A 25,309-nucleotide genomic window follows, 5' to 3' on the forward strand; every position below is an offset into this window, starting at 1 on the left:
GCTTTCGTGGGCTATGACCCACTTCTTCAAACATCTGATGAGGTGAGCTGTAGCCCATGAAAGCTTATGCTCGAATAAATTTGTTCGTCTTTAAGGTGCCACAAGACTCCTCGTTGTTTTTGCTGAAACAGACTAACACGGCTGCCCCTCTGAAACTCGTTAACTTGAATAGTTCCTTCACAATGTGCTGGCTAAACACCTTGTTGGTGTTTCCCAGAAGCAAACACGTTAGAAATCCAGGTATAGAGCCAATACTCATAACTTCAGATACAAAAATGATACATTGGTTAGTCTCTAAGGTGCCGCAAGTCCTCCTTTTCTTTTTGCGGATACAGACTAACATAGCTGCTACTCTGAAAAATGATACATGCATGCAAATAGCATAATCATATTCAGCAAATCATAATCTGTGCATAGACATCTTACATGACACATTTTGTACAAGATTTGTTGCAATTATATAACAGTGGTAGCAACAATAATCTACATGGTCATAGTTTAATCAGATAACATCACAATCGATTACACTTGGATCACATTTTTAAATGGAAGCCAATACTGTACAGCCCGATTCTGCATCTGTGTCATCCTGGGGCCCACGTATAATCTCCAGGTCATGAGCCTCGGGTTCAGCCCCCTGCCCAGGTTACATTGTCCTGGGTTCCTCTGTCACCAGCCTCCCTGCACCCCCTGCTCTAACCCAGTTCGCTCTCTCCCCAGATCCTGGTTCTGCTGCTTCATGACACTCAGCGCTTCCACACGCGCAGGGACTCCGGACCACTCTTCTTCTTCTGGATTCTCTCCCTGCTCTGCGGGGTGTTCCCGCTCCAGACGCTGATCCGGAAGGCACTGCCGGTCAGGAGCAGCGGGGACTGCGGGCAAGGGCCCCTGGGAAATCCCTCACACTCCCAGTTCTCTCAGAGGGGCAGGGTTTGGCCCAGGAAATCCCCTCCCTTTGGGCTGTTAACTAGCATCAGCTTTTGGGGCACTGCAGCCCCCTGTGAGCAAGCACCCATGGGGAACGTGAGTGGGGGTAAAGCAGAAATAGCTCCTATCTCTCCTCCCATAGGGCCTCAGCTCTGCCCACCCCAGTGCGTGCCCTGGGGGTCATGTCCAGAGGTGCCTGGGCTGAAAGGAGACAGCTCCAGGAATTCAGGAGCAGTTGAAATGGGGGATTGAGCGGAAACGCTCAGGCAGCCTTAGCCCAACTCACTTTCCTGGTTGTCCCTGGGTCCAGGCTTGGCTTGTACCTCACTTGCAGGTGCCATCAGTTATCCCTGAGGGCTTTCCTCCCCCACAGGGCCTGGTTCCTGACCTGCCACGGTTCAGCCTCTTCTTCATCTCCTATGGGCTCCAGCTTCTCCTCTTGATCATCTCAGCTTTCTCGGATGTCGCCCCAGAAACAGAGGAAATGGCCAAGAAGGTGAGAGCTCTGTGCCCCCGTCTGGGCTTTGGGGTGAGCACAGCCTGTAGACCCTGCAGGCGGCTTGGGGAGGGAGAGGCTGCCGCAAGGTGCCTCAGCTTAGAGGGGCTGGTGGCACATGGGCTCCATAGCAAGATCCCATCTCCACCCATCTTTGAGGCCGAGGTCGTGAGACAGTATCTGTGAGGTCTCAGTGTGGGCCAGGTGGGTGGAGAGAGTCCCCACACTTCAGCCCTGCAGGGCTCTCAACTCCTGCCTTTCAGCCTGTGCAGGTCCCAGGACTGGCCAGACCTGCCCCACATGGTCTGTGGGACTTGCAGTGGCCCATCCCCTTTGCCTCAGTGTGAGGCCCCCAGGATTCCACCTTGGAAGGGGGAGACTGAGTCAGCTCTTGCCACAGACACAGCTGTGGTGAATAGCCTCTCCTCTTTCTTTAAAAAAAAACGAGGAGTACTTGTGGCACCTTAGAGACTAACAAATTTAGTTGGGCATAAGCTTTCATGTACTAAAACCCACTTCATCAGATGCATGCAGTGGAAAATACAGTAGGAAGATATATATACACAGAGAACATGAAAAAATGGGTGTTGCCATACCAACTGTAACGAGACTAATCAATTAAGGTGGGCTCTTCTCAGCAGGAGAAAAAAAAACTTTTGTAGTGATAATCAGGATGGCCCTTTTCAAACAGTTGACAAGAAGGTGCGAGTAACAGTAGGGGAAAAAATTAGCATGGTGAAATAGTTTTTACTTTGTGTAATGACCCATTCACTCCCACTCTTTATTCAAGCCTAATTTAATGGTGTCCAGTTTGCAAATTAATTCCAATTTTGCAGTTTCTCGTTGGAGTCTGTTTCTGAAGTTTTTTTGTTGGAGAATTGTGACTTTTAGGTCTGAAATTGAGTGACCAGGGAGACTGAAGTGTTCTCCAACTGGTTTTTGAATGTTATAATTCTTGACGTCTGATTTGTGTCCATTTATTCTTTTACGTAGAGACTGTCCAGTTTGACCAATGTACATGGCAGAGGGGCGTTGCTGGCACATGATGGCATATATCACATTGGTAGATGTGCAGGTGAACGAGCCTCTGTTAGTGTGGCTGATGTTATTAGGTCCTATGATGGTGTCCCCTGAATAGATATATGGGCACAGTTGGCAACGGGCTTTGTTGCAAGGATAGGTTCCTGGGTTAGTGGTTCTGGTGTGTGATTGCTGGTGAGTATTTGCTTCAGGCTGGGGGGCTGTCTGTAAGCAAGGACTGGCCTGTCTCCCAAGATCTGTGAGAGTGAGGGATCGTCCTTCAGGATAGGTTGTAGATCTTTAATGATGCGCTGGAGAGGTTTTAGCTGGGGGCTGAAGGTGACTGCTAGTGACGTTCTGTTACTTTCTTTGTTGGGCCTGTCCTGTAGTAGGTAACTTCTGGGTACTTTTCTGGCTCTGTCAATCTGTTTCTTCACTTCAGCAGGTGGGTATTGTAGTTGTAAGAATACTTGATAGAGATCTTGTAGGTGTTTGTCTCTGTCTGAGGGGTTGGAGCAAATGTGATTGTATCGTAGAGATTGGCTGTAGACAATGGATCGTGTGGTGTGGTCTGGATGAAAGCTGGAGGCATGTAGGCAAGTATAGTGGTCAGTAGGTTTCCAGTATAGGGTGCTGTTTATGTGACCATCACTTATTAAAGAGTGGGAGTGGATGGGTCATTACACAAAGTAAAAACTATTTCACCATGCTAATTTTTCCCCTACTGTTACTCACACCTTCTTGTCAACTGTTTGAAATGGGCCATCCTGATTATCACTACACAAGGTTTTTTTCTCCTGCTGAGAGTAGCCCACCTTATTCAGTGGTTTGAGCATTGGCCTGCCAAACCCAGGGTTGTGAGTTCAATCCTTGAGGGGACCATTTAGGGGTCTGGGGCAAAAATTGGGGATTGGTCCTGCTTTGAGCAGGGGGTTGGACTAGATGACCTCCTGAGGTCCCTTCCAACCCTAACCTTCTATGATTCTATGATTCTAATTGATTAGTCTCATTACAGTTGGTATGGCAACACCCATTTTTTCATGTTTTCTGTGTATATATATCTTCCTACTGTATTTTGTACTGCATGCATCCGATGAAGTGGGTTTTAGCCCACAAAAGCTTATGCCCAAATAAATTTGTTAGTCTCTAAGGGTATGTCTACACCACGGAATTAGGTCAAATTTATAGAAGTTGAAGCTATTCCACAGTTCCAGCAGTCTCCGCCACCCATTGGAATTCTGGGTTAAGCTCCCAGTGCCTGATGGGGCAAAAACATTGTTGTGGGTGGTTTTGGGTACATGTCGTCAATCGCCCCTCCCTCTGTGAAAGCAACAGCAGACAATTGTTTTGCGCCTTTTTTCCGTGCAGATGCCATACTGCTTTCAGCAGACGGTGCAGTAGGACTGCTAACCGTTGTCATTGAACCATTGCTTCTGCTGAAACTCTGCTCTTCTGGTGCCATGAATCCACTTTGCAGGTCCTCTATATGACCGTCATCATCCACCGCTTCCGTTGCAACTCTGCTTTCCTGCTCTTGTCTCACTGTGACGAAGCGGGACTGTTCTTAATGTTTCCTCTGAATAGTGTGGGGGTGCCTCAGTTTCCCCTAGGCAGTTCTTAAGTATCTAGGGGGTGCGGTAAGGGTGTATGATCATTGCAGAGCCCTAGAGGGCAAGTGTGTGCAGGGGTCTGGACACAGAGAATAGCCGACACCCTGTTTCCTGGCAACTGATGGCCTGGGCCCTTCCCCGCTGCAAGGTGAGAGCTAAAGGATTGGAGAACAAAGGAATCAGGTGACCTCCTGGCCCGGGAAAGGGACAAAGCCCAGAGGAGGGGCTGGAGGGAGTTTCAGTTTGGATCTGGCTGGGGACCTGGAGTGAAGTGCAGACGGCGTTGTCTGGCTCATGGCCCCCCAAAGTGGACCCGGCTGAGGGGTCCTGTTCTCTGCACCTACAAGCTCTGGTTTAGACCATGTTTCTGTCGTCTAATAAACCTTCTGTTTTACTGGCTGGCTGAGAGTCGTGTCTGACTGCGCAGTTGTGGGGCAGGACCCTCTGGCTTCCCCAGGACCCCGCCCGGGCGGACTCGCTGTAGGAAGCGCACGGAGGGGCAGAGGATGCTGAATGCTCCGAGGTCAGACCTAGGAAGGTGGAAGCTGTGTGAGCTGTGTGTCCTGCAGATAATCTGCTCACAGAAAGGAGACTTCCCCAGAGTCCTGACTGGCTTCATGGGGAGCAGTTCCAGAGCATCGCCCAGGGACTCCGTGACACTCACCATACCATGGCAAGCGTGCAGCCCGCCCAGCTCAGCTCACCGACACTGCCGCTGTTGTGTTCTGGTGCTGCTGGCAGCAGATGGTGCAGTAGGTCTGCAAAACTGGTCATCCAACCACCGCTTCCGCTGCAACTCTGCTCTCCTGCTCTTGTCTCGATAACGAATTTCTCCATGTTGGCTGTCATGGTCTCCCTCATCCACTGCAACTCTGCTCTCCTGCTCTCATGAATCAACCTTGCAGGTCCTCTCGTCAATCTCGATAAATATCTATTCTCGTGGCATCCATCGTCAGCCACCACTTCCTCTGCAACTCTGCTCTCCTGCTCTCCTGCAGATGCCATACCACGGCAAGCATAGACCCCTCTGAGATCACCGCGGCAGTTATGAGCATGGTAAACACCTTGCACATTATCCTGCAGTATGTTCAGAACCAGAACCGGCAAAGGCAGGCGAGGAGGCGACGACAGAGTGGTGACGAGAGTGATGAGGACATGGACACAGACTTCTCTCAAAGCACAGGCCCCGGCAATTTGGACATCCTGGTGGCAATGGGGCAGGCTCATGCCATGGAACGCCGATTCTGGACCCAGGAAACAAGCACAGACTGGTGGGACTGCATAGTGTTGCAGGTCTGGGATGATTCCCAGTGGCTGCGAAACTTTTGCATGTGTAAGGGCACTTTCATGGAACTTCGTGACTTGCTTTCCCCTGCCCTGAAGCGCAGGAATACCAAGATGAGAGCAGCCCTCACAGTTCACAAGCGAGTGGCGATAGCCCTCTGGAAGCTTGCAACGCCAGACAGCTACCGGTCAGCCAGGAATCAGTTTGGAGTGGGCAAATCTACTGTGGGAGCTTCTGTGATCCAAGTAGCCAACACAATCACTGAGCTGCTGCTATCAAGGGTAGTGACTTTGGGAAATGTGCAGGTCATAGTGGATGGTTTTGCTGCAATGGGGTTCCCTAACTGTGGTGGGGCGATAGACGGAACGCATATCCCTATCTTGGGACCGGACCAGCTTGGCAGCCAGTACATAAACCTAAAGGGGTGCTTGTCAATGGTGCTGGAAGCACTGGTGGATCACAAGGGATGTTTCACCAACATCAATGTGGGATGGCCGGGAAAGGTGCATGACGCTCGCATCTTCAGGAACTCAGGTCTGTCTGAACAGCTGCAGCAAGGGACTTACTTCCCAGACCACAAAATTACCTTTGGGGATGTTGAAATGCCTATAGTTACCCTTGGGGACCCAGCCTACCCCTTACTGCCATGGCTCATGAAGCCGTACACAGGCAGCCTGGACAGTAGTCAGGAGCTGTTCAACTACAAGTTGAGCAAGTGCAGAATGGTGGTAGAATGTGCATTTGGATGTTTAAAAGCACGCTGGTGCAGTTTACTGACTCGCTTAGACCTCAGCGAAACCAATATTCCTATTGTTATCACTGCTTGCTGTGCGCTCCACAATCTCTGTGAGAGTAAGGGGGAGACGTTTATGGCGGGGTGGGAGGTTGAGGCAAATCGTCTGGCGGCCGATTACGCACAGCCAGACACCAGGGCAGTTAGAAGAGCACAGCAGGGCGCACTGCGCATCAGAGAAGCTTTGAAAACCAGTTTCATGACTGGCCAGGCTATGATGTGACAGTTCTGTTTCTTTCTCCTTGATGAAAACCCACCCCCTTGGTTCACTCTACTTCCCTGTAAGCCAATCGACCTCCCCCCTTTGATCACCGCTTGCAGAGGCAATAAAGTCATTGTTGTTTCAAATTCATGCATTCTTTATTAATTCGTCACACAAATAGGGGGATAACTGCCAAGGTAGCCCAGGAAGGATGGAGGAGGAGGCAAGCACTGGGTGGGGTGGTGGAGGAGGGAAGGAAAAGGCCACACTGCACTTCAAAACTTATTGAATGCCAGCCTTCTGTTGCTTGGGCAGTCCTCTGGGGTGGAGTGGTTGGGTGCCCAGAGCCTCCCCAGCCTGTGTTCTTGGGTGTCTGGGTGAGGAGGCTATGGAACTTGGGGATGAGGGCGGACGGTTACACGGGCTGTAGTGGCGGTCTGTGCTCCTGCTGCCTTTCCTGCAGCTCACCCATATGCCAGAGCATATCAGTTTGATCCTCCAGTAGCCTCAGCATTGCATCCTGCCTCCTCTCATCATGCTGCCACCACCTCTCCTCTTGCTCCCGTCACCTCTCCTCTCGCGTGTCCCTCCTGTCCTCACGTTCATTTTGTGCTTTCCTGGACTCTGACATTGCTTGCCTCCACGCATTCTGCTGAGCTCTTTCAGTGCGGGAGGACTGCATGAGCTCAGAGAACAGTTCATCGCAAGTGCAGTTTTTTCGCCTTCTTATCTGCGCTAGCCTCTGGGATGGAGATGATAGGGGGAGTGTTGAAACATTTGCAGCTGTGGGAGGAAAAAATGGGAGAGTAGTATTTAAAAAGACACATTTTAGAGAACAATGGTTAGAACAATGAATCAAGCTGTTAACATTACATAGTACGTGTGCTTTCGGTACAAGGTCGCATTTTGCCTCTTATATTGAGGGCGTGCTGGTTTGGTGTGAGAGATCACACACGCAGGGCCGGGCAACAGAATTCGGCTTGCAGGCAGCCATGGTAAGCCACAGTCTTTTGGCTTCTTTAACTTTCCTAACATGTGGGAATAGTTCCAAACAGCAGCGCCCCCATTTCCATACCAAGCACCCGTTGGGTTGGCCATTTAAAAGGAGGGGCTGAGGTTTCCGGGTTAACGTGCAGCACAAACCCAACTAACCCCCCCCACATACACACACACACCCCCACACCCAATTCTCTGGGATGATCGCTTCACCCTTCCCCCCATCGCGTGGCTAACAGCGGGGATGATTTCTTTTTGGCCACAGGCAAACAGCCCAGCAGGAACGGCCACCTCTGATTGTCCCCTTAATAAAATTCCCCTATTTCAACCAGGTGACCATGAATGATATCACTCTCCTGAGGGTAACACAGAGAGATAAAGAACGGATGTTGCTTGAATGCCAGCAAACACCAGGACCATACGCTGCTATGCTTTGTTATGCAATGATTCCAGACACGTGCTACTGGCCTGGCGTGGTAAAGTGTCCTACCTTGGAGGATGGAATAAGGCTGCCCTCCCCAGAAACCTTTTGCAAAGGCTTTGGGAGTACCTCCAGGAGAGCTTCATTGAGATGTCCCTGGAGGATTTCTGCTTCATCCCCAGACATGTTAACAGACTTTTCCAGTAGCTGTACTGGCCGTGAATGCATCCTAAGTCTTCAGGGCAAATTAATCATTAAACACGCTTGCTTTTAAACCATGTATTATATTTACAAAGGTACACTCACCAGAGGTGCCTTCTCCCCCTTCAAGGTCCGGGAGCCCGCCTTGCGAGGGTTGGGAGGGTATTGGATCCAGGGTGATAAACAGTCCCTGGCTGTCAGATAGAACGGTTTCATCCTCATCCTCCCCATCATCTTCCTCATCCCCTAAATCCTCATCCCTGTTGCGTGAGACTCCGCACTTGCAGGAGTCCACAGACAGCGGTGGGGCAATGGTAGGGGCACGCCCTAGAATTGCATGCAGCTCATCATAGAAGTGGCATGTCTGGGACTCTGACCCGGAGCGGCCGTTTGCCTCTTTGGTTTTTTGGTAGGCTTGCCTGAGCTCCTTAATTTTCACGCAGCACTGCTGCGGGTCCCTGTTATAGCCTCTGTCCTTCATGCCCTTGGAGATTTTTTCAAATATTTTGGCATTTCGTCTTTTGGAACGGAGTTCTGATAGCACGGATTCATCTCCCCTACAGCAATCAGATCCAGTACCTCCCGTTCAGCCCATTCTGGAGCGCTTTTGCGATTCTGGGACTCCATGGTCACCTCTGTTGATGAGCTCTGCATGGTCACCTGTGCCACACTGGCCAAACAGGAAATGAAATTCGAAAGTCCCTGGGGCTTTTCCTGTCTACCTGGCTAGTGCATCTGAGTTGAGATCGCTGTCCAGAGCGGTCACAATGGAGCACTCTGGGATAGCTCCCGGAGGCCAATACCGTCGAATTGTGTCCACACTACCCCAAATTCGACCCGGCGATGCCAATTTCAGCGCTAATCCCCTCGTCGGGGAGGAGTACAGAAATCGATTTTAAGAGCCCTTTAAGTCGACAAAAATGGCTTTGTTGTGGGGACGGGTGCAGGGTTAAATGGATCTAATGTTGCTAAATTCGACCTAAACTCGTAGTCTAGACCAGGGCCAAGGTGCCACAAGGACTCCTCAGTTTTTTTGCTGATACAGACTAACGTGGCTACCACTCTGAAACCTGTCCTCTTTCTTGGTGTCCTAGAACCCAGAGGTCACAGCCTCCTTCCTGAGCTCCATCACCTTTGGCTGGTACACCAGGTAGGCAAAGCAGGGTGGGAGGGAGCCCAGGGCGGGAACAGCAGCGGTTGCAAGCTGGGACTGAGGGACCCCGGCAGAGTGGCATGAGCTGTGGCGAGCCCCGGACTGGGATGGCAGGGAGGGGTATTGTGTGAGGCTAAGGTCTGCTCACCTTACTCTTGTTCTCTTACTCTGTTGAGTATCACTGTCTGCCAGGTGCAGGGTGGGAGGAATTGTGGGTGAAATGAGTCGCTCCTGGCTTGCACTGCAGCGAGATTCAGCACACCAGAGGCAGCTTGGTTGCTTGGGACACTGTGGACTCAGCTGCCTGCACCCGGTGACCCCGAGTGTTGTCTTTGTGTCTGTTCCGGGCTGGGTATGAGGGACAGTCAGCAGGAGAGACCCGTTTCCGTAGTGTGCAGGAGAAGGTTTTGCTGACCAGAGGCTCTCTCTGCCCCACAGGATGATTCTGAAGGGTTATCGCAAACCCCTGGAGATGGAAGATCTCTGGGACTTGAAAGAAAACGTGAAAACGCAGCAAATCTTCAGCAGGTTTGACAGGAACATGAGGGCCGAGGTGAGGAAGGCCCGTCGGGAGCTGGAGAGACGGCGCTGCAAGAGGAGCTTGCGCGAGGCAGCCCCAGACCACAGGAATGGGCTCAGCAAGGCTCAGAGCCAAGACATCCTGGTGCTGGTAACTCTCTCACTGCCCCTGGGCTGGACGTGGGGCTCTGGCTCCAGGTCACTGTGTCTCTGGCACAGGCCATTGGTGCTTTGGCTCTGCAATGACGTGAGTGAGGAGGGTTGGAGGGAGCCCTCAATAGATGCTCCACATGTCTTAAGGTTTTCTCCCCTCACCAGCTCCCCACAGGCCTGTCTGACAACTCCCCTCTCCCTGGGCCATCCGTGCTGCTCCGTGATGAGCTGAGGGTCTAAGCACAGGGCTGTGAAGCCCCTTCTCCCATGGGGTTCTGTGCTGCCCACACATCCCTCCCAGCCCCGGGAACCAGCCGCCTGCAGCTCCCCCACCCCTTCCCGAGCACCCACTGCTTCCACCATCCCATGCTACCTCCCTGCCATCCAGGACTGGGCCTTGTACCTGTACGGAGCACCTGTCCCGGGGAAGAGCCCCTGAGTGGGGTGTCTGATCCAGGGAGAAGGGTGCCTTGGCTGGGGGGGGACACCTGTCCCGGGGAGGGGCCCCTGGGTGGGTGGGGGCATCTGTCCTGGGGAAGGGCCTCTGGGTGGGTGGGGGCACCTCTGCGAGGTGTCTGATCCAGGGGGCCCATGGAGTGTTGGGTGTGGAGGAGGACCCTGTGGGGTGTCTGACCCAGGGTGGATGTCCGGCAGGATGCCTGTCTGATCCAGCTTCCTTTCTCACATGCTGCCTCTTGTCTAGGAGGAGAAGCGGCCGAAGAGGAAGAAGAAGGAGGATGTGAGTGGCCCCAGTGGGGATTACCCCAAGGCCTGGCTGGCCAAGGTCCTGATCAGAACCTTTGCGGGGAACCTCCTGAAATCGGTGGCTTTCAAGCTGGTGCATGACCTGCTGGTGTTTGCCAGCCCCCAGCTGCTGAGGTGAGTCCCCATCTCTGGGCTGCCTCCACAGAGACCTCTCGCCTGCCCTGCACCCAGCCAGGAGCTAGGGCAGGCCCAGGGGGTTTCTCTGTGGATGGTGCAGGGACATGCCCAGACAAGGGGGCTGCTTCATGGTCCAGGGTTTAGCATCAGTGTCAGGTCCAGATTTTAGCATCAGTGGCCGGTTGTTCTAGATGGAATGCGGGTGGGGGAACCCCAGGGGGCTGGTGTCTGTGTGCTGGGGGTGGTGACGTCCCCAGGGTTAGTCTCTTTGAGGCAGGGGTGGCAATACCCTTCTGGGTCTCTGTGGGGTGGAGGGGTGTTGGGGGGGGGCTGGTGTCTGTGGGGCAGGGGTGGCGGGATCTGTGGGGGGCTGGTCTCTGAGGGCAGGGGTGGCGGGATCTGTGGGGGGCTGGTCTCTGTGGGACAGGAGTTGTGGCATCCCTGGGGGGGTGGTCTCTCCAGGGAGGGAGTGGCAGCATCCTTGGGGGGCCGATCTATGCGGGTGGGGGTGTCCCTGGGGGGCTGGTCTCTGTGGGTAGGGTTTGTGGTGTCCCTGGTGGGTGGTCTCTGCAGGGAGGAGGTGATAGCATGCTTGGGGGGGCTGGTCTATGTGGGGCTGGGGTGGCGGTGTCCCTGGGGGGCTGGTCTCTGTGGGGCAGAGGTCTCCCCATGTCTGACTGGTCTCACTGGCTCCTCTGACCGTCAGACTGCTGATCTCCTTTGTTGCGGACCCCACGGTGTATGCCTGGCAGGGCTACCTCTACGCCTTGCTACTGTTCGTAACCGCACTGGTCCAGTCCATCTGCCTGCAGCAGTACTTTCAGCTCTGCTTCCTGCTGGGCATGAGCGTGCGCACGGCACTCATGGCCGCTGTCTACAAGAAGGTCGGTGTGTGTACCCCCATCAGCATTCCCTGCCAGGAACAGCTGCAGAACGGCATGTCGGGCCTTCCTGCTCCCCCCACACCCTGTCCCCCAAATACACGTCCCTCTTCTCGTGTCTTTGCCTCTCCTCCAAGGGCACCTGTGAGCTGGGCCTTTGTTCCCCAGTGAAGGGGCTGGGGGTTTGGAGTTAGCTGCCGGGAGTCATGCAGTAAGAACCATGCGCACCGGGCCGGCTCCCTGCTGTGATCCCCGTGCAGTGAGGCGCTGGCTGCAGAGTCCTGGTGGGAGGCATTTACCCACAGCAGTGCAGCGGCCCCCAGAGCTAGGCGGGAGGCCCGGCAAGGAGGAGTGCCCAAGAGCCGGGACTCAGGAGTCAGTCCAGGAAGCTTGGCCCCCACCAGGAGCTGCTCTGATGCGTTAGGCCTCGACTTCGCACGCAGCACTCTGCACTGCGCCTGGGGGCTGGCCTGGCCCCTGGTGACTGTGCTGTCCACCCTAGGCGCTCACTATCTCCAACGCCACCCGCAAGGAATACACCCAGGGTGAGACGGTGAACCTGATGTCGGCCGATGCCCAGAGGTTCATGGATCTGGCCAACTTCATCCACCAGCTGTGGTCGGCGCCACTGCAGATCGCCCTGTCCGTTGTCTTCCTGTGGTGGGAGCTGGGCCCCTCCGTCCTGGCAGGGATCGGGGTCATGGTGCTGCTCATCCCCATCAACGCTCTCCTGGCCACCAAGGCCAGAGCCATTCAGGTCAGTGGTTGGGCAGGGTCCGCTCCCTGGGCTGGCCTGGCAAAGGCTTCCTCCTTGCCCCTCTCCGCTTGAGCCCCCCACTCACCAGCCACCCCGTCTTCTTCCCTCCAGTGCCCCTGCCCACTGCCAGTGGCTCTCCGGAGTGGGAATGTAGATGGGGCCGAGAGAGGAAATGCAGAGCCTGCTTGGGGCTGCCCCTTTACCCTGCAGCCCGGAAGCCGCTCTGCGGAGCAGCAAGCTCCAGCAGAGACCCCAGCCCTGTGAGCTGACCCTCCTGCAGCTGTGCTGGTCCAGGCCCTGCCAGCGGGAGAGGGGGCCCGCCTGGAATAGAGCGGAGTCCAGGGGTGGGGCCTGCAGGTGGGGAGTGCTGGCAAGGCAGATGAGGGATGAGTGAGCCTGGGGCCGAGATGGGGCGTTTGTGGAGTTCCTGGGTTTTAGGAGCTGCTCTTTGCATTGGGCTGGGGTTCGGGCTGGGGGATTCACAACTTGCCTTTCTCACTGGCAGATGAAGAACATGAAGAACAAGGATCAGCGCATGAAAATAATGAATGAAATCCTTAGTGGGATCAAGGTGAGCACCATGGACCCACCCCCGAGTGCCTGGCTGCCCCTCCCCCTCCAGGGCATTAGGGGCGTGCCTGGCTGCCCTGCCCCCACCAGGACACCTGGGATTGGTGCCTGGCCATCCCCTCCCCAGGGCACATGGGGTCCCATCCTTCTCTGCATGGCAGCAGTGCTGGCAGTGCCCCACCCCCCCCCAGCTGATGGCATGTGATGGTATAGGATTTGCTGTATGAGTCCAGGAAGGTGACCCCCACAATGCCCCTGGCTGGTTGTGCAGCTACCTATGGGTGGGGCTGCAGGCAGGAGAGTGGGACCCAGAGCCGGTGGATGGGGTGCTGCGTGCAGGTGAGATGAGCCTTAGGAGTGGGGGTCACTGTGGGAGCTGGATCCGCTCATTCTGGTCGTCACTCAGATCCTGAAGCTGTTTGCCTGGGAGCCTTCATTTGAGCGACAGGTTGGGGAGATCCGGGTGCGTGAGCTGAAGGGCTTGCTGCACTTTAGCTACCTTCAGGCCTTCTCCATCTTCATCTTCTCCTGTGCCCCGTTGCTGGTGAGTGCACGGGGGCTGGTGGTGGTGGGAGGCCCCCGGGGAGACGGGGCTGCCTCCTGGGTGGCAGGACAGATTGGGATATGCCCAGGACGATAAGGCTGTGGGCGTGGATGCGCAGGTGGTTTTGGGGGAGGGGAGGGGGGATCAGGCTTTGAGGTTAGGGGGTAGGATGTGCCCAGGGGCTGACAGGCTGCGGATGGGGAGTAATGTGCCTATTCCCCGCACCATCCCACACTACCTCCCTGTGATCAGGGACTGGGACTTGCCCTGGGCGGGGCGCCCGTCCCGAGGGGCCCCTGTGCCGGAGTGTCTGTCCTTGGGAAGGGACCCTGTGTCAGGGCGTCTGTCCCAGGGAAGGCAGGCAAAGCACCAAAGTGTTTATTGTCCACTGTCCACTCTTCTGGGGAGACCCCAACAAGAGCTCTGGGGGGTCCCCCAGCTGGAGCGCTGTGTGTGGGGGACGCATGGGCTGGGGCCCCAAAAGGAGCACCGAACACTGGGAGATGCGACCCCTGGCCTGAGCACGTGCCCCTGCATGCGGAGGATGGGATGCCGGGCAGGAGCACAAGGTGGGGTGGGGGTGAGGGCATGGCTGCAGTGGAAGATGGGGCTGTGGCTCTAACACCCCCTGCCCCCAGGTCTCTGTGGCCAGCTTCGCTGTCTACGTCATGGTGGATGAGAAGAACATCCTAGATGCACAGAAGGCATTTACCTCCATCTCCCTCTTCAACGTGCTGCGCTTCCCCATGGCCATGCTGCCCATAGTCATCTCCTCCTTGGTGCAGGTGAGCCCCCCGGGCAGGGCGGAGAGAAGGAGGGTTGAGTCTCGGGCCCTTTTGTTAACGCCCAGATGAATCATATGGTTCAGGCGCAGCGTGTGGGGCTCAGGAGGACTTGGGTTGCAAGGCTCCCTATCCACCCGCATTCTGATTTATTTCCTCGGTGGTTCGAGTGTGTTGCGGCGGCACCCGGAGGCCCTGCCAGGATTGGGGCTGCAGTTCGTCCAGTAGTGTCGCTACGGGTGCTCCACTGCGCCTGGGACCGGAGATCTTTGGTAGCCGGGCCCGTTGGGCCGCCCATGCACGCCGTGAGTGGTGTCTGTGCAGTATAGCGCTGTGCAGTCCAGCCACCCTCAGGTCCTTCTCAACCGCCCTTGGTCTGGGATGGGATCCTGAGCAGAGCCCTTCGGACGTCCCTAGCCTTTAGTAATAGCAGTAATAGTCGTGTTTCTGTTCTTTTGTAGAATCGCCGTTTCCTTTCATTTTTCTTCCCCCTAAAAAAAATTCCATTGCTCTTTCTTCCCCATTATTTTTTAATATGCCTTTCCCGATCGGGAAACTCTCCCTGGTCGTTTATGCCCCAATCCCCCAGGTTTAAGAGGTGCCTCTCTTGCTGCGAAGCCATCCCCGTGAGCAATGGTCACTCCTGGTGCATACACTGCCTCGGTGAGGGACACATCTCTCAGAAGTGTACCTGCTGCCTCAACTTGAAGGACCATGAACTGAGGCTAAAACTTTTACTCATGGAGAGTTCTTTGCGACCAGCCTCAGACCCTGGCCCCGATACCTCTCCTATGCGGTGCTCACCATCTGCCCGGTCATCAGCTGACGCTCACTCACTGCGTGCCACCAAGAGGAAACCTATCCTCTCCCACCCAGGCAAAAAGAAAAGGGCCACAAGCTCCCCCTCTAAGGAGCTGCCTCAGAAAAAGGCATCCCCAGGGAGCTGTGAGGACGTTGTGGCTACCGACGTGAGACAGCTACCGTGACTGTCTGGGCATCTCCGGTACTGGTGCAAAGGACAGGTCCAAAGTGGGCGGGATCACAGGTGGAAACATTGTCTCTTGGCACTGAGAAAGACAGTGTAAGACTTTCAAAAGCGGTACCCACCACTTCAACAAAAATAATCATAGAATCATAGACTTTAAGGTCAGAAGGGACCATTATGATCGTCTAGTCTGACCTCCTGCACAACGCAAGCCACAGAATCTCACCCACCCACTCCTGTAACAAACCCCTGACCTATGTCTGAGCTACTGAAGTCCTCAAATCGTGGTTTAAAGACTTGGAGGTGCAGAGAATCCTCCAGCAAGTGACCTGTGCCCCACGCTGCAGAGGAGGCGAAAAACCCCCAGGGCCTTTGCCAATCTGCCCTGGGGGAAAATTCCTTCCCAACCCCAAATATGGCGATCAGCTAAACCCTGAGAATGTGGGCAAGACTCACCAGCCAGACACCCAGGAAAGAATTCTCTGTAGTAACTCCGATCCCACCCCATCTAACATCCATCACAGGCCATTGGGCATATCTACCGCTAATAGTTGAAGATCAATTAATTGCCAAAATTAGGCTATCCCATCATATCATCCATTCCATAAACTTATCAAGCTTAGTCTTGAAGCCAGATATGTCTTTTGCCCCCACTGCTCCCCTCGGAAGGCTGTTCCAGAACTTCACTCCTCTGATGGTTAGAAACCTTCGTCTAATTTCAAGTCTAAACTTCCTGATGGCCAGTTTATATCCATTTGTTCTTGTGTCCACATTGATACTGAGCTGAAATAACTCTTCTCCCTCTGTGGTATTTATCCCTCTGATATATTTATAGAGAGCAATCGTATTTCCCCTCAGCCTTCTTTTGGTTAGGCTAAACAAGCCAAGCTCTTTGAGTCTCCTTTCGTAAGGTAGGTTTTCCATTCCTTGGATCATCCTCGTAGCCCTTCTCTGTACCTGTTCCAGTTTGAATTCATCTTTCTTAAACATGGGAGACCAGAACTGCACACAGTATTCCAGATGAGGTCTCACCAGTGCCTTGGATAACGGTACTAACACCTCCTTATCTCTACTGGAAATACTTCGCCTGATGCATCCCAAGACCGCATTAGCTTTTTTCACCGCCATATCACATTGGCGGCTCATAGTTATCCTGTGATCAACCAATCCCCCAACGTCCTTCTTCTCCTCTGTTACTTCCAAGTGATGTGTCCCCAGTGTATATCAAAAATTCCTGTTTATTAATCCCTAAATGCATGACCTTGCACTTTTCACTATTAAATTTCATCCTATTACTATTACTCCAGTTTACAACGTCATCCAGATCTTCCTGTATGATATCCCAGTCCTTCTCTGTATTGGCAATACCTCCCAGCTTTAGTAGACATCACTCCGAAGTCACTTCCATCTCGGGGCACTGCTCTACAGTCACTGACAGTGGACCATCCATCACGACACCACTCAAAGAAGAAGGAACGGTGACTCCCCCTGTGCAGTAACGGAGATTCTGAAAGATGTGTCCCTATGGGTGCTCCACTCCCCACCCTCCTTCCTCTCTGCTTCGAAGCGCGCACACACACTCTGCAGCAGAGAAGGAACTGAGGGTGGTTGGACCACAGAGCGCTATATAGATGGTGCGAGACGGGGAGGAGCACATGTGCAGCCCAGCGGGGGTGGGTACCGAAGCTCTCTGAACCCAGGTGCAGGAGGTGTCCATAGGAGCATCCTACAGGGGAGCGTCCATAGGAACACACATCTCGAAGACCCCGAGTTACTGCGCAGGGGGAGTAACCTTCTGGGTGCTGCACACGCAGACACACGGTCCCTGCCTTATTGTTCAATCTCGTGGGAAATACAGAACTGGGGAGATGCCCCCAGGGTGTGAGCGTTGGGCAGGAAGATTCTGGAGCTCTCTACCCCACTCGGATGGATCTTGTGTCTCACCTGTGTGACATCCCCTTTTGCTTCCTGCAGACCAGCGTGTCCACCGAGCGGCTGGAGCGGTACCTGGGGAGTGGCGACCTGGACCCCTCAGCCATAAGACATGACCCCAGTGTTGGTAAATAAACGGCCAGTCTTACAGCAGGGCCCTGGTGTGCCTGTGGGGGGCCCGCTGCCACATCATGGGTGTGTAGGGCCCTCAAATACAACTCCCCATCAGCACCACTGCATGTGGGGGGCACTTGGGCACAACCCCCGCCCCATGTGTGGGGCCCTTAGATACATCCCCCCACTCCCACCCAGTGTGTGGTGCCCCCTGGCACAATCTCCCCTCCACTCCTACCCCATGTGTGGGGCCCTTAGATACACCCTCCCCCCTCACACCTCATGGGGGGGCACCTGGTTTTCAGGGTCCTGTGGTACAACAACCCTCCCCTCATGTGCAGGGCCCTTTGGGGAGGATTTCCTCCCTCAGCCCAAATCCAGGATCCACTAAGCATGAGGGGGAGCCCCCGAGTGGGCTGGTGGCTCCTGGGAGCTGGACACACTGAGTTTGGGGTTGGGCTGGGGAGAGAGCTGTTCCGCACCCAGCCTCTGAGGCCCTGCCCGTTCTCTTGGCAGACTGTGCAATGCAGTTCTCCGAGGCCTCCTTTGCCTGGGATCAGGGTGCTGAGCCTGTGATCAGAGAGTAAGTGTGCTGCGTCCGGGGCCTTGTGCTGTGCTGGGGGGGCTCCCTTCTCTGTTACTGACTTGCCAGGCAACCGCCTTGTGCTGTCATGGGTGGAACACAGCCCCCTGTGCAGCCTGGCCCTGCAGGACACACATCCCCCAGAGCAGAGATACGGGCAGCTGGAAACACCTGCTTCGCTGGCTTGTTCTCGCTGACCACATGGTCTGGGTCCTTTCGTGATGTTTCCAGCCCCATGCAAGGCCCAGGTGGCAAGTCCAGGAGACGCAGGAGTCCAGGAAGGAGCCTGTGGTTAGCCTGGATAACGTAGCTGTTAGGGATGTAAAAGTTTAACTGGTTAACCAATAAGCTTGAGGCTTATCGGTTTCTGTTAACAATTAAACTCCGCCCGAGGTCCCGGCTGCTGCCCCGCGCGTCTGGGATCCCAGCTGCCGCCCCCGTGCCCAGGGCTCTGCTGCCATCTGCGCCCAGCATCCTGGCTGCCACCACGGCGCAGACCCCCGGGGCGGGCCGGCAGCCGGGATCTGTGGCATGGGATGGCAGCCAGGACCCTGTGCGCGGGCCGGAAACCAGGATGCCAGGCACGCCGGGATGCTGGGCATGGGGTTGGCAGCAGGGATCCCCGGGCGTGGGGATCCCCGGGCAGCAGGGATCCCCATGCTGTAGCAGCCCTCACATTCCTAATTCCCCGGTTAAACGTTTAACCATGTAACCGTAGAATTTTAATTGGTTACACGGTTATTGTTTTTACGCGTTATTTACATCCCTAGTAGCTGCTCAGCACTGCTCTGTGTCCCACTCAGCTCTCTTGTCCTTCCAGGGTCACTCTGGATATCAAGCCTGGGTGTCTGGTGGCTGTGGTCGGGGCTGTGGGCTCAGGGAAATCCTCACTGGTGTCAGCCGTGCTAGGAGAGATGGAGAACCTCAAGGGGCACATTAACATCCAGGTGAGAGGAGCTGCCCTGGGTGGAGGAGGCCCCGTGAGCTGCTGTTGGATCCTGGGGGGCACTTAAGAGTTCCCACCCCAGGCAGAGATGTGAACACCAAGGCCCCTCCCACCCTTCGCCCCAGCCAGTATCCAGGCCAAGCAGCCTCAGTCATGACTTGCAGATTTCCCTGGTATTCCAGCTCTGGGACACCCTCTAGCTCTGCTGGTGCCCCTCAGCCCCGCCCCACAGCCCGCTGCTCTTCCAGCCCTGGGTTCCCTATGTGCATATCTTTGCCGATGCCCCTCAATCCTGATCTGCAGCCCCCCGCTACTCAAATTGTTCCTACCCGACTCTGCCAATACGCTTCAGACCTCCCTCACACACTTCATGCTATTGCTCCGGACATCCACTAACTGTCACGACCGATCACATGGCAGCTTGGTGCCATGGACAAATATCCACCCAGTTCATGGAAGTGAGAGCAAAGCCTTGGTCTATAGGGTGGAAAGGCTAGTTAGGGTCCTAGCCTCCAGCACCCTCTTCCCCCTAAGTCCTGGGGAGATGCAGTGAACAACATTTATCTTGCAGGATGTTTAGTGTCACAGGAATTATCAGCTCTGCCAAGCTGTCTGTTAAGAACCAGAGCACACACCCCTGTTGTGAGTTCTGTACTTATGTTTCAGGAAAGATGTGGACAAATTGGAGAAAGCCCAGAGAAGAGCAACAAAAATGATTAAAGGTTTAGAAAACATGACCTATGAGGGAAGATTGAAAAAATTGGGTTTGTTTAATCTGGAGAAGAGAAGACTGAGGGGGGACATGATAACAGGTTTCAAGTACATAAAAGGTTGTTACATGGAGGAGGGAGGAAAAATTGTTCTCCTTAACCTCTGAGGATTGGACAAGAAGCAGTGGGCTTAAATTGCAGCAAGTAAAGTTTAGGTTGGACATAAGGAAAAACATCCTGTCAGGGTGGTTAAGCACTGGGATAAATTGCCCAGGGAGGTCGTGGAATCTCTGTCATTGGAGATTTTTAAGAGCAGGTTGGACACACACCTGTCAGGGATGGTCTATAATACTTAGTCCTGCCTTGAGTGCAGGGGACTGGACTAGACGAGGTCCCTTCCAGTTCTAGGATTCTATTATTTCACCAGCCAAGCATCAAGTGTAAACTCCTCAGGCACTATTACAGCCTAACCAGGGAGTCACAGACAGTACTCTTGGGTATTCTGATCTATCTTGTCACCCAGGTAAACTTGTCTTTTTGATAGATGGTCCCTTACACCAAAAATCACAACAACATTCAGTTTACTCCCAGTCCCAAAGGACCAGTCACTTACCTCAGGTCAGTTGCACCTTAGATCTAACACCAAAGACAATGCTTGTAGCCAATCCTATAATAAATTAACTAAAGATATATTGACTAAGAAAAAGAAATGAGTGCTATTTACAAGGTTAAAGCAAATAAACAAACACACAAATGGGTTCCAATCTAAAGTTTCAAAAAGTAGTAGAAGCTTCTATAATAAGCAAGCTCTATGTGTCCTTTAGGGCTAAGCGAGGCCAAGCATTGGGGATCTTTTGTTTATGCCTGGTAATCCTTGCCCTTCAAAGTCCAAGTGACGTAAAAGATCCAGATTCTTCTTTGGCAGGAATTTTTATTCCCTTCCCCCAGAGCTCAAGCTGATGGGATGATTCCTCTTCCTGGGAGTGCGGGGAGCAATTAACAACGTCTTTGTCCTCTGATGTTTCACAATGGCTCCTTTGTTTCAATGGGCTTTCTTGGTGGGCAAGGCCTAACCACTTCAGTAGGAAGCCAGCATTTTACATTAGTTAATGCTTCGTTCCTGGTTCACAAGGTACACAGTTACAGGGGATTGCAAAGTAAATGCTCGATATAACCTTAAAATGTGGGGTACAGATGTTGTAAGTGAGATTACTACATGCAGCTCCTACCAGCATTTCATAATGTCTAACCACATTCTCATACACCTCAGCTTTATTTGAACAATGCCAACACACAGCTGAGCCAGACTGGTTTCCAGCAATGTATTGGTCTACGTTCAGCTGAGGCCTAGAGGCCTTGGCATGAGCTGGCACCTGGTCTGCCAATGTCACAATCTCATCTTGGCTTTGTCTAGTTCCCTGCACAGGGGATGTGACTGCTCCCATGCCAGGCCCAACTCCCCCATCCCTCCTTTCCCCAGCCCCTAGTCCAGGGCCCAAGTCCTGCACTGACTGGATGAGTCAGCTGTGATTGGGCTCTTCCCTCCAGGGCTCTGTGGCCTACGTTCCCCAGCAGGCCTGGATCCAGAACGCCACGCTGAAGGACAACATTCTTTTTGGGTTAGAACTGGATGAGGCTAGGTACCAGCGGGTTGTGGAGGCCTGTGCTCTCCTTCCAGACTTAAAGCTGCTGCCTGGAGGTGACCTCACGGAGATTGGAGAGAAGGTATTGGCACTGGGCATGTCGGGGAAGGAGAGTGTGATGGGAGGGGAAGGCTGGGAGGAGGCGCCCTGGGGAGTAGGTGGGGGATAGGAGCGGGGGAGGTTCTGGGGTGGCTCAGAGACGGTGGAGGGTGTGTGAGTGTAGGAAGCTCGAGGGTCGTGTGGTAGCAGGAATGGGTGGTTCGTGGGCATCTGAGGAAGGTAGAAGAGGAGGAGGAGGTATGTGGAGTTGGGGAGGTGCATGGGTGACCGAGGCTGAGGAGGAATGTTTGGTGGTAGAAGCAGCAGCCCCTGGGTGTGTATTTGGGAGGTAATGATGGGGGACACTTGGGGAGTGTCTGGAGCTCCTAGGGGTGGGATGGGGGTGGCAGAGAACATGTGGCGCTCGGGGGGAAGGGCTGTCTGGAGCACGTGGAGGTAGGGTGGTGGGGTGCAGAGTGTGTATGGTGCTCAGGGTCAGTCTGGAGCATGGGGGGAAGCAGGGGGTGGCAGAGAGCGTGTGGTCCTGGAGGGCTGTATGGAGCCTGTGGGGTTTGGGTGGGAGTGCAGAGAGCGTATGGTGCTTGGGGGGCGCTATCTGGATCACGTGGGGGTAGGACGGGGCTGCAGAGGGCATGGGAGCGTGTGGTGCTTAAAGGGCTGTCTAGAGCATGTAGGAGTAGGGTGGGGGTGCAGAGAGTGTATGATGCTCGGGGGGGCTGTCTGGAGAACATGGGGGTAGGGTGGGGGCGCAGAGAGCGTATGGTGCTTGTCGGGGCTGTCTGGAGCATGTAGGGATAAGGCAGGGGGTGCAGAGTGTGTGTAATGCTCGGGGTCTGTCTGGAGCTTGTGAGGGTAGGGTGGGGGTGCAAAGAGCGTGTGATGCTCGGGGGGGCTGTCTGGAGAACAGGGGGGTAGGGTGGGGGGTGCAGAGAGCGTATGGTGCTTGTCGGGGCTGTCTCGAGCATGTAGGGATAAGGTAGGGGGTACAGAGTGTCTGGAGCCTGTGAGGGTAGGGTGGGGGTGCCGAGAGCGTGTGATGCTCGGGGGGGCTGTCTGGAGAACATGGGGATAGGGTGGGGGCGCAGAGAGCGTATGGTGCTTGTCGGGGCTGTCTGGAGCATGTAGGGATAAGGCAGGGGGTGCAGAGTGTGTGTAATGCTCGGGGTCTGTCTGGAGCTTGTGAGGGTAGGGTGGGGGTGCAAAGAGCGTGTGATGCTCGGGGGGGCTGTCTGGAGAACATGGGGGTAGGGTGGGGGGTGCAGAGAGCATATGGTGCTTGTCGGGGCTGTCTCGAGCATGTAGGGATAAGGTAGGGGGTACAGAGTGTCTGGAGCCTGTGAGGGTAGGGTGGGGGTGCCGAGAGTGTGTGATGCTCGGGGGGGCTGTCTGGAGAACATGGGGGTAGGGTGGGGGCGCAGAGAGCGTATGGTGCTTGTCGGGGCTGTCTGGAGCATGTAGGGATAAGGCAGGGGGTGCAGAGTGTGTGTAATGCTCGGGGTCTGTCTGGAGCTTGTGAGGGTAGGGTGGGGGTGCAAAGAGCGTGTGATGCTCGGGGGGGCTGTCTGGAGAACATGGGGGTAGGGTGGGGGGTGCAGAGAGCGTATGGTGCTTGTCGGGGCTGTCTCGAGCATGTAGGGATAAGGTAGGGGGTACAGAGTGTCTGGAGCCTGTGAGGGTAGGGTGGGGGTGCCGAGAGTGTGTGATGCTCGGGGGGGCTGTCTGGAGAACATGGGGCTGGGTGAGGGTGAGTGAGCACCAGTGGAAGACTTTGCTCCCCTCGGTCAGCACACTGGGGTGCAGGGAGAGCCCCAGGACTTACAGTCAGGTGCTTTCCCCTACCAGGGCATTAACCTGAGTGGGGGCCAGAAGCAGCGGGTCAGCCTGGCTAGGGCGGTGTACAGCAACGCAGATATCTACCTTCTGGACGACCCCCTGTCGGCCGTAGATGCTCACGTGGGGAAGCACCTCTTTGACCAGGTGCTGGGTCCGGACGGGCTGCTGCAGGGCAAGGTGAGAACAGCCCCAAGCTGATCGGGGCAGGGAGCAGTCCCCACCTAGGAGATTCCCCCCATCAACCCTCATCTGGGGCACTTCTGGTGTGGCCCCCTCTGCAGCCAGGCAAGCCCTCTTAGTGGCTTAACAGGGGGCTTGAACGAGGGGCCAGTTGGTGGGCAGTTCTGTGCAGTTGGCAACAGGAACACCTCCAGGCTCTCCACTGGGGGCATGAGTGGACGAGGGGGGCCCTGTGCATCCCCAGCCAGGGGTGAGGGTAGATGACAGAGTGCCCCACAGGTTCCCAGACAGGGCTGGGGGAATCATAGAATATCAGGGTTGGAAGGGACCTCAGGAGGTCATCTAGTTCAACCCCTTGCTCAAAGCAGGACCAATCCCCAACTAAATCTAAATGGTGAAGGGGCATGATGGGGAGCCTGGCGGGTCCCTAGCGGGGGCAGGAGTGGATGATGGGGAGCCCGTTGAGTCCCCAGCTGGGGACGGTAATAGGTGAGGGGGAGCCCAGCAGGTCCCCAGCTGGTGGCGAGTGAGGGGGAGCCCTCTGGGTCCCCAGCCAGGGGCAGGGCTGAAAGAAGGGGAACCCTGCGAGTCCGCAGCCAGGGGGGGAGTGGGTGAGGGGGAGCCCTGCAGGTCCCCAACCAGGGGGGAAGGTAGGTGATGGAGTGCCCTGCCGGTCCTCAGCCGGGGGTGGGGGTGGCATGTGTTTCCAGCCAAGGACACGGGAGGTGGTGGCGATCCTGTAGCTGCTGGACCCTGTAACCTCTGTGCCATTCTTCGTGGCAGACCCGGATCCTGGTGACGCACAGTATCAGTTTCCTGCCAAAGACGGATGAGATTGTAGTGCTGGTGGCCGGTGCCGTGTCTGAGCAGGGCTCCTACAGCACCTTGCTGGCTAACGGGGGGGCCTTCGCTCAGCTCCTGAGCATGTATGGAAGCCAGGAGGGTAGCACCCCCGAGGGGGAGGCCACAGGTACGGGGGCATGTGCTGGACCCAGGGTCAGCTTCATACAGGTGCCCATGGAGTCCTATTTTGTGCTATGTTGCCCAGAGCGCCCCAGTGTTGGCGGGAGGGAAGGAGACAGCCCTAACTCACCCACCTGGGGTTTGCCCCTGTTAACGAGGTGTGACAAAGTTCTGTCCTTGCCTCCGTGGGTCCCACATTTCCTGGCGGATTTCGCTAGCTTCAGAGGCTCACTGTGACCTTCCACGTAACCCTTCTTTCTCTAGGGACAAGGGTCACAGTCTACTGAGCCATTTTCATCATAAGCCAGCGAGGGAGGTGAGGAGAAGTTATCCTTCCTTGCACAGTCTCTGTTGTCTCCCAGCCTCAGTGATTAATCAGGGGGCAAAGGTGGGGGAGGGGAGCCCGGGCTCACCCTCTACTCCAGGCTCCAGCCCAGGGACCCTAATAGTATCAGCTATGGTAGCTGACCTTTTAGAAACATGACATGTACAATTCCCTGGGCTACTTCCCCCACCGCAGCCCTCACTTCCTCAAGCTCCACTTCACCCTCACCTCAGGGCCTCCTTCCTTGTGCCTGACATGGTGTGTACTACGCAGCCTCTCCAACAGCACAACTTCCTCCCACAGCTCCTGACATGCACACCCACCTGACTGACTGGGAGGCTTTTAACTAGTTTCAGCCAGCCCCTGACTGGCATCAGGTGTCCCAATCAACCTAGCCTTCTCCCTGCCTTCTGGAAAGTTCTTAATTGGCCCCAGGTGTCTTAATTGACCTGGAGCAGCTGCCATTTCACTTAACCTGGTACCAGGGATTTGTTTAGCCTGGAGCTAACATATCTACCTCCCACTACTTTTCTATAGCCATCTGGCCTCGCCCCGTCACAGAGGGTAACACTAATACAAGGAGAGTCTCGGCCTGCACTGTCTCCGGGGCTTGGGTCTGCCTTTCTGTTTCTGCCCCTTCCCCTCTGCCTCCGGGGACACACCAACCCTGCCTCCTCCTGAACTGGACCCAGTGTGACGCAGCTCGTCTTACTCAGTATGAGTCAGCAGAAAGAGCTATATGGCTCTGCAGGAACCTTGCCCTGACCCCTGCTGGGAACCTTCCCACCCACAATGGTTCCCAGAGCATGGTCTCTTCTCCTTCCCTGTTCAGCTTGGCTGGAG

The 25,309-nt window shown here is 55.0% G+C and overlaps 1 protein-coding gene across 2 annotated transcripts in view; it reads left to right on the top strand.

The window, feature by feature from the left end:
* The window catches only part of ABCC2 (ATP binding cassette subfamily C member 2), a 75,637-nt gene that overhangs the window by 22,210 nt on the left and 28,118 nt on the right, over positions 1 to 25,309 (top strand). The window contains exons 4-19 of one of the 2 annotated variants that reach the window (XM_037903604.2): positions 721 to 855; positions 1,262 to 1,423; positions 9,046 to 9,101; positions 9,543 to 9,774; positions 10,480 to 10,655; positions 11,365 to 11,542; positions 12,042 to 12,296; positions 12,802 to 12,867; positions 13,273 to 13,410; positions 14,049 to 14,195; positions 17,152 to 17,236; positions 17,740 to 17,806; positions 18,627 to 18,753; positions 21,011 to 21,187; positions 23,008 to 23,175; positions 23,962 to 24,148. In XM_037903604.2, coding sequence (XP_037759532.1) covers positions 721 to 855; positions 1,262 to 1,423; positions 9,046 to 9,101; positions 9,543 to 9,774; positions 10,480 to 10,655; positions 11,365 to 11,542; positions 12,042 to 12,296; positions 12,802 to 12,867; positions 13,273 to 13,410; positions 14,049 to 14,195; positions 17,152 to 17,236; positions 17,740 to 17,806; positions 18,627 to 18,753; positions 21,011 to 21,187; positions 23,008 to 23,175; positions 23,962 to 24,148 — 2,356 coding nt within the window. The remainder of the gene's footprint in view (positions 1 to 720; positions 856 to 1,261; positions 1,424 to 9,045; positions 9,102 to 9,542; positions 9,775 to 10,479; positions 10,656 to 11,364; positions 11,543 to 12,041; positions 12,297 to 12,801; positions 12,868 to 13,272; positions 13,411 to 14,048; positions 14,196 to 17,151; positions 17,237 to 17,739; positions 17,807 to 18,626; positions 18,754 to 21,010; positions 21,188 to 23,007; positions 23,176 to 23,961; positions 24,149 to 25,309) is intronic. The other variant, XM_043552394.1, reaches the window with a different exon arrangement.

The sequence above is a fragment of the Chelonia mydas genome, chromosome 7 (assembly GCF_015237465.2).
Source record: "Chelonia mydas isolate rCheMyd1 chromosome 7, rCheMyd1.pri.v2, whole genome shotgun sequence".
Lineage (NCBI taxonomy): Eukaryota > Metazoa > Chordata > Testudines > Cheloniidae > Chelonia > Chelonia mydas.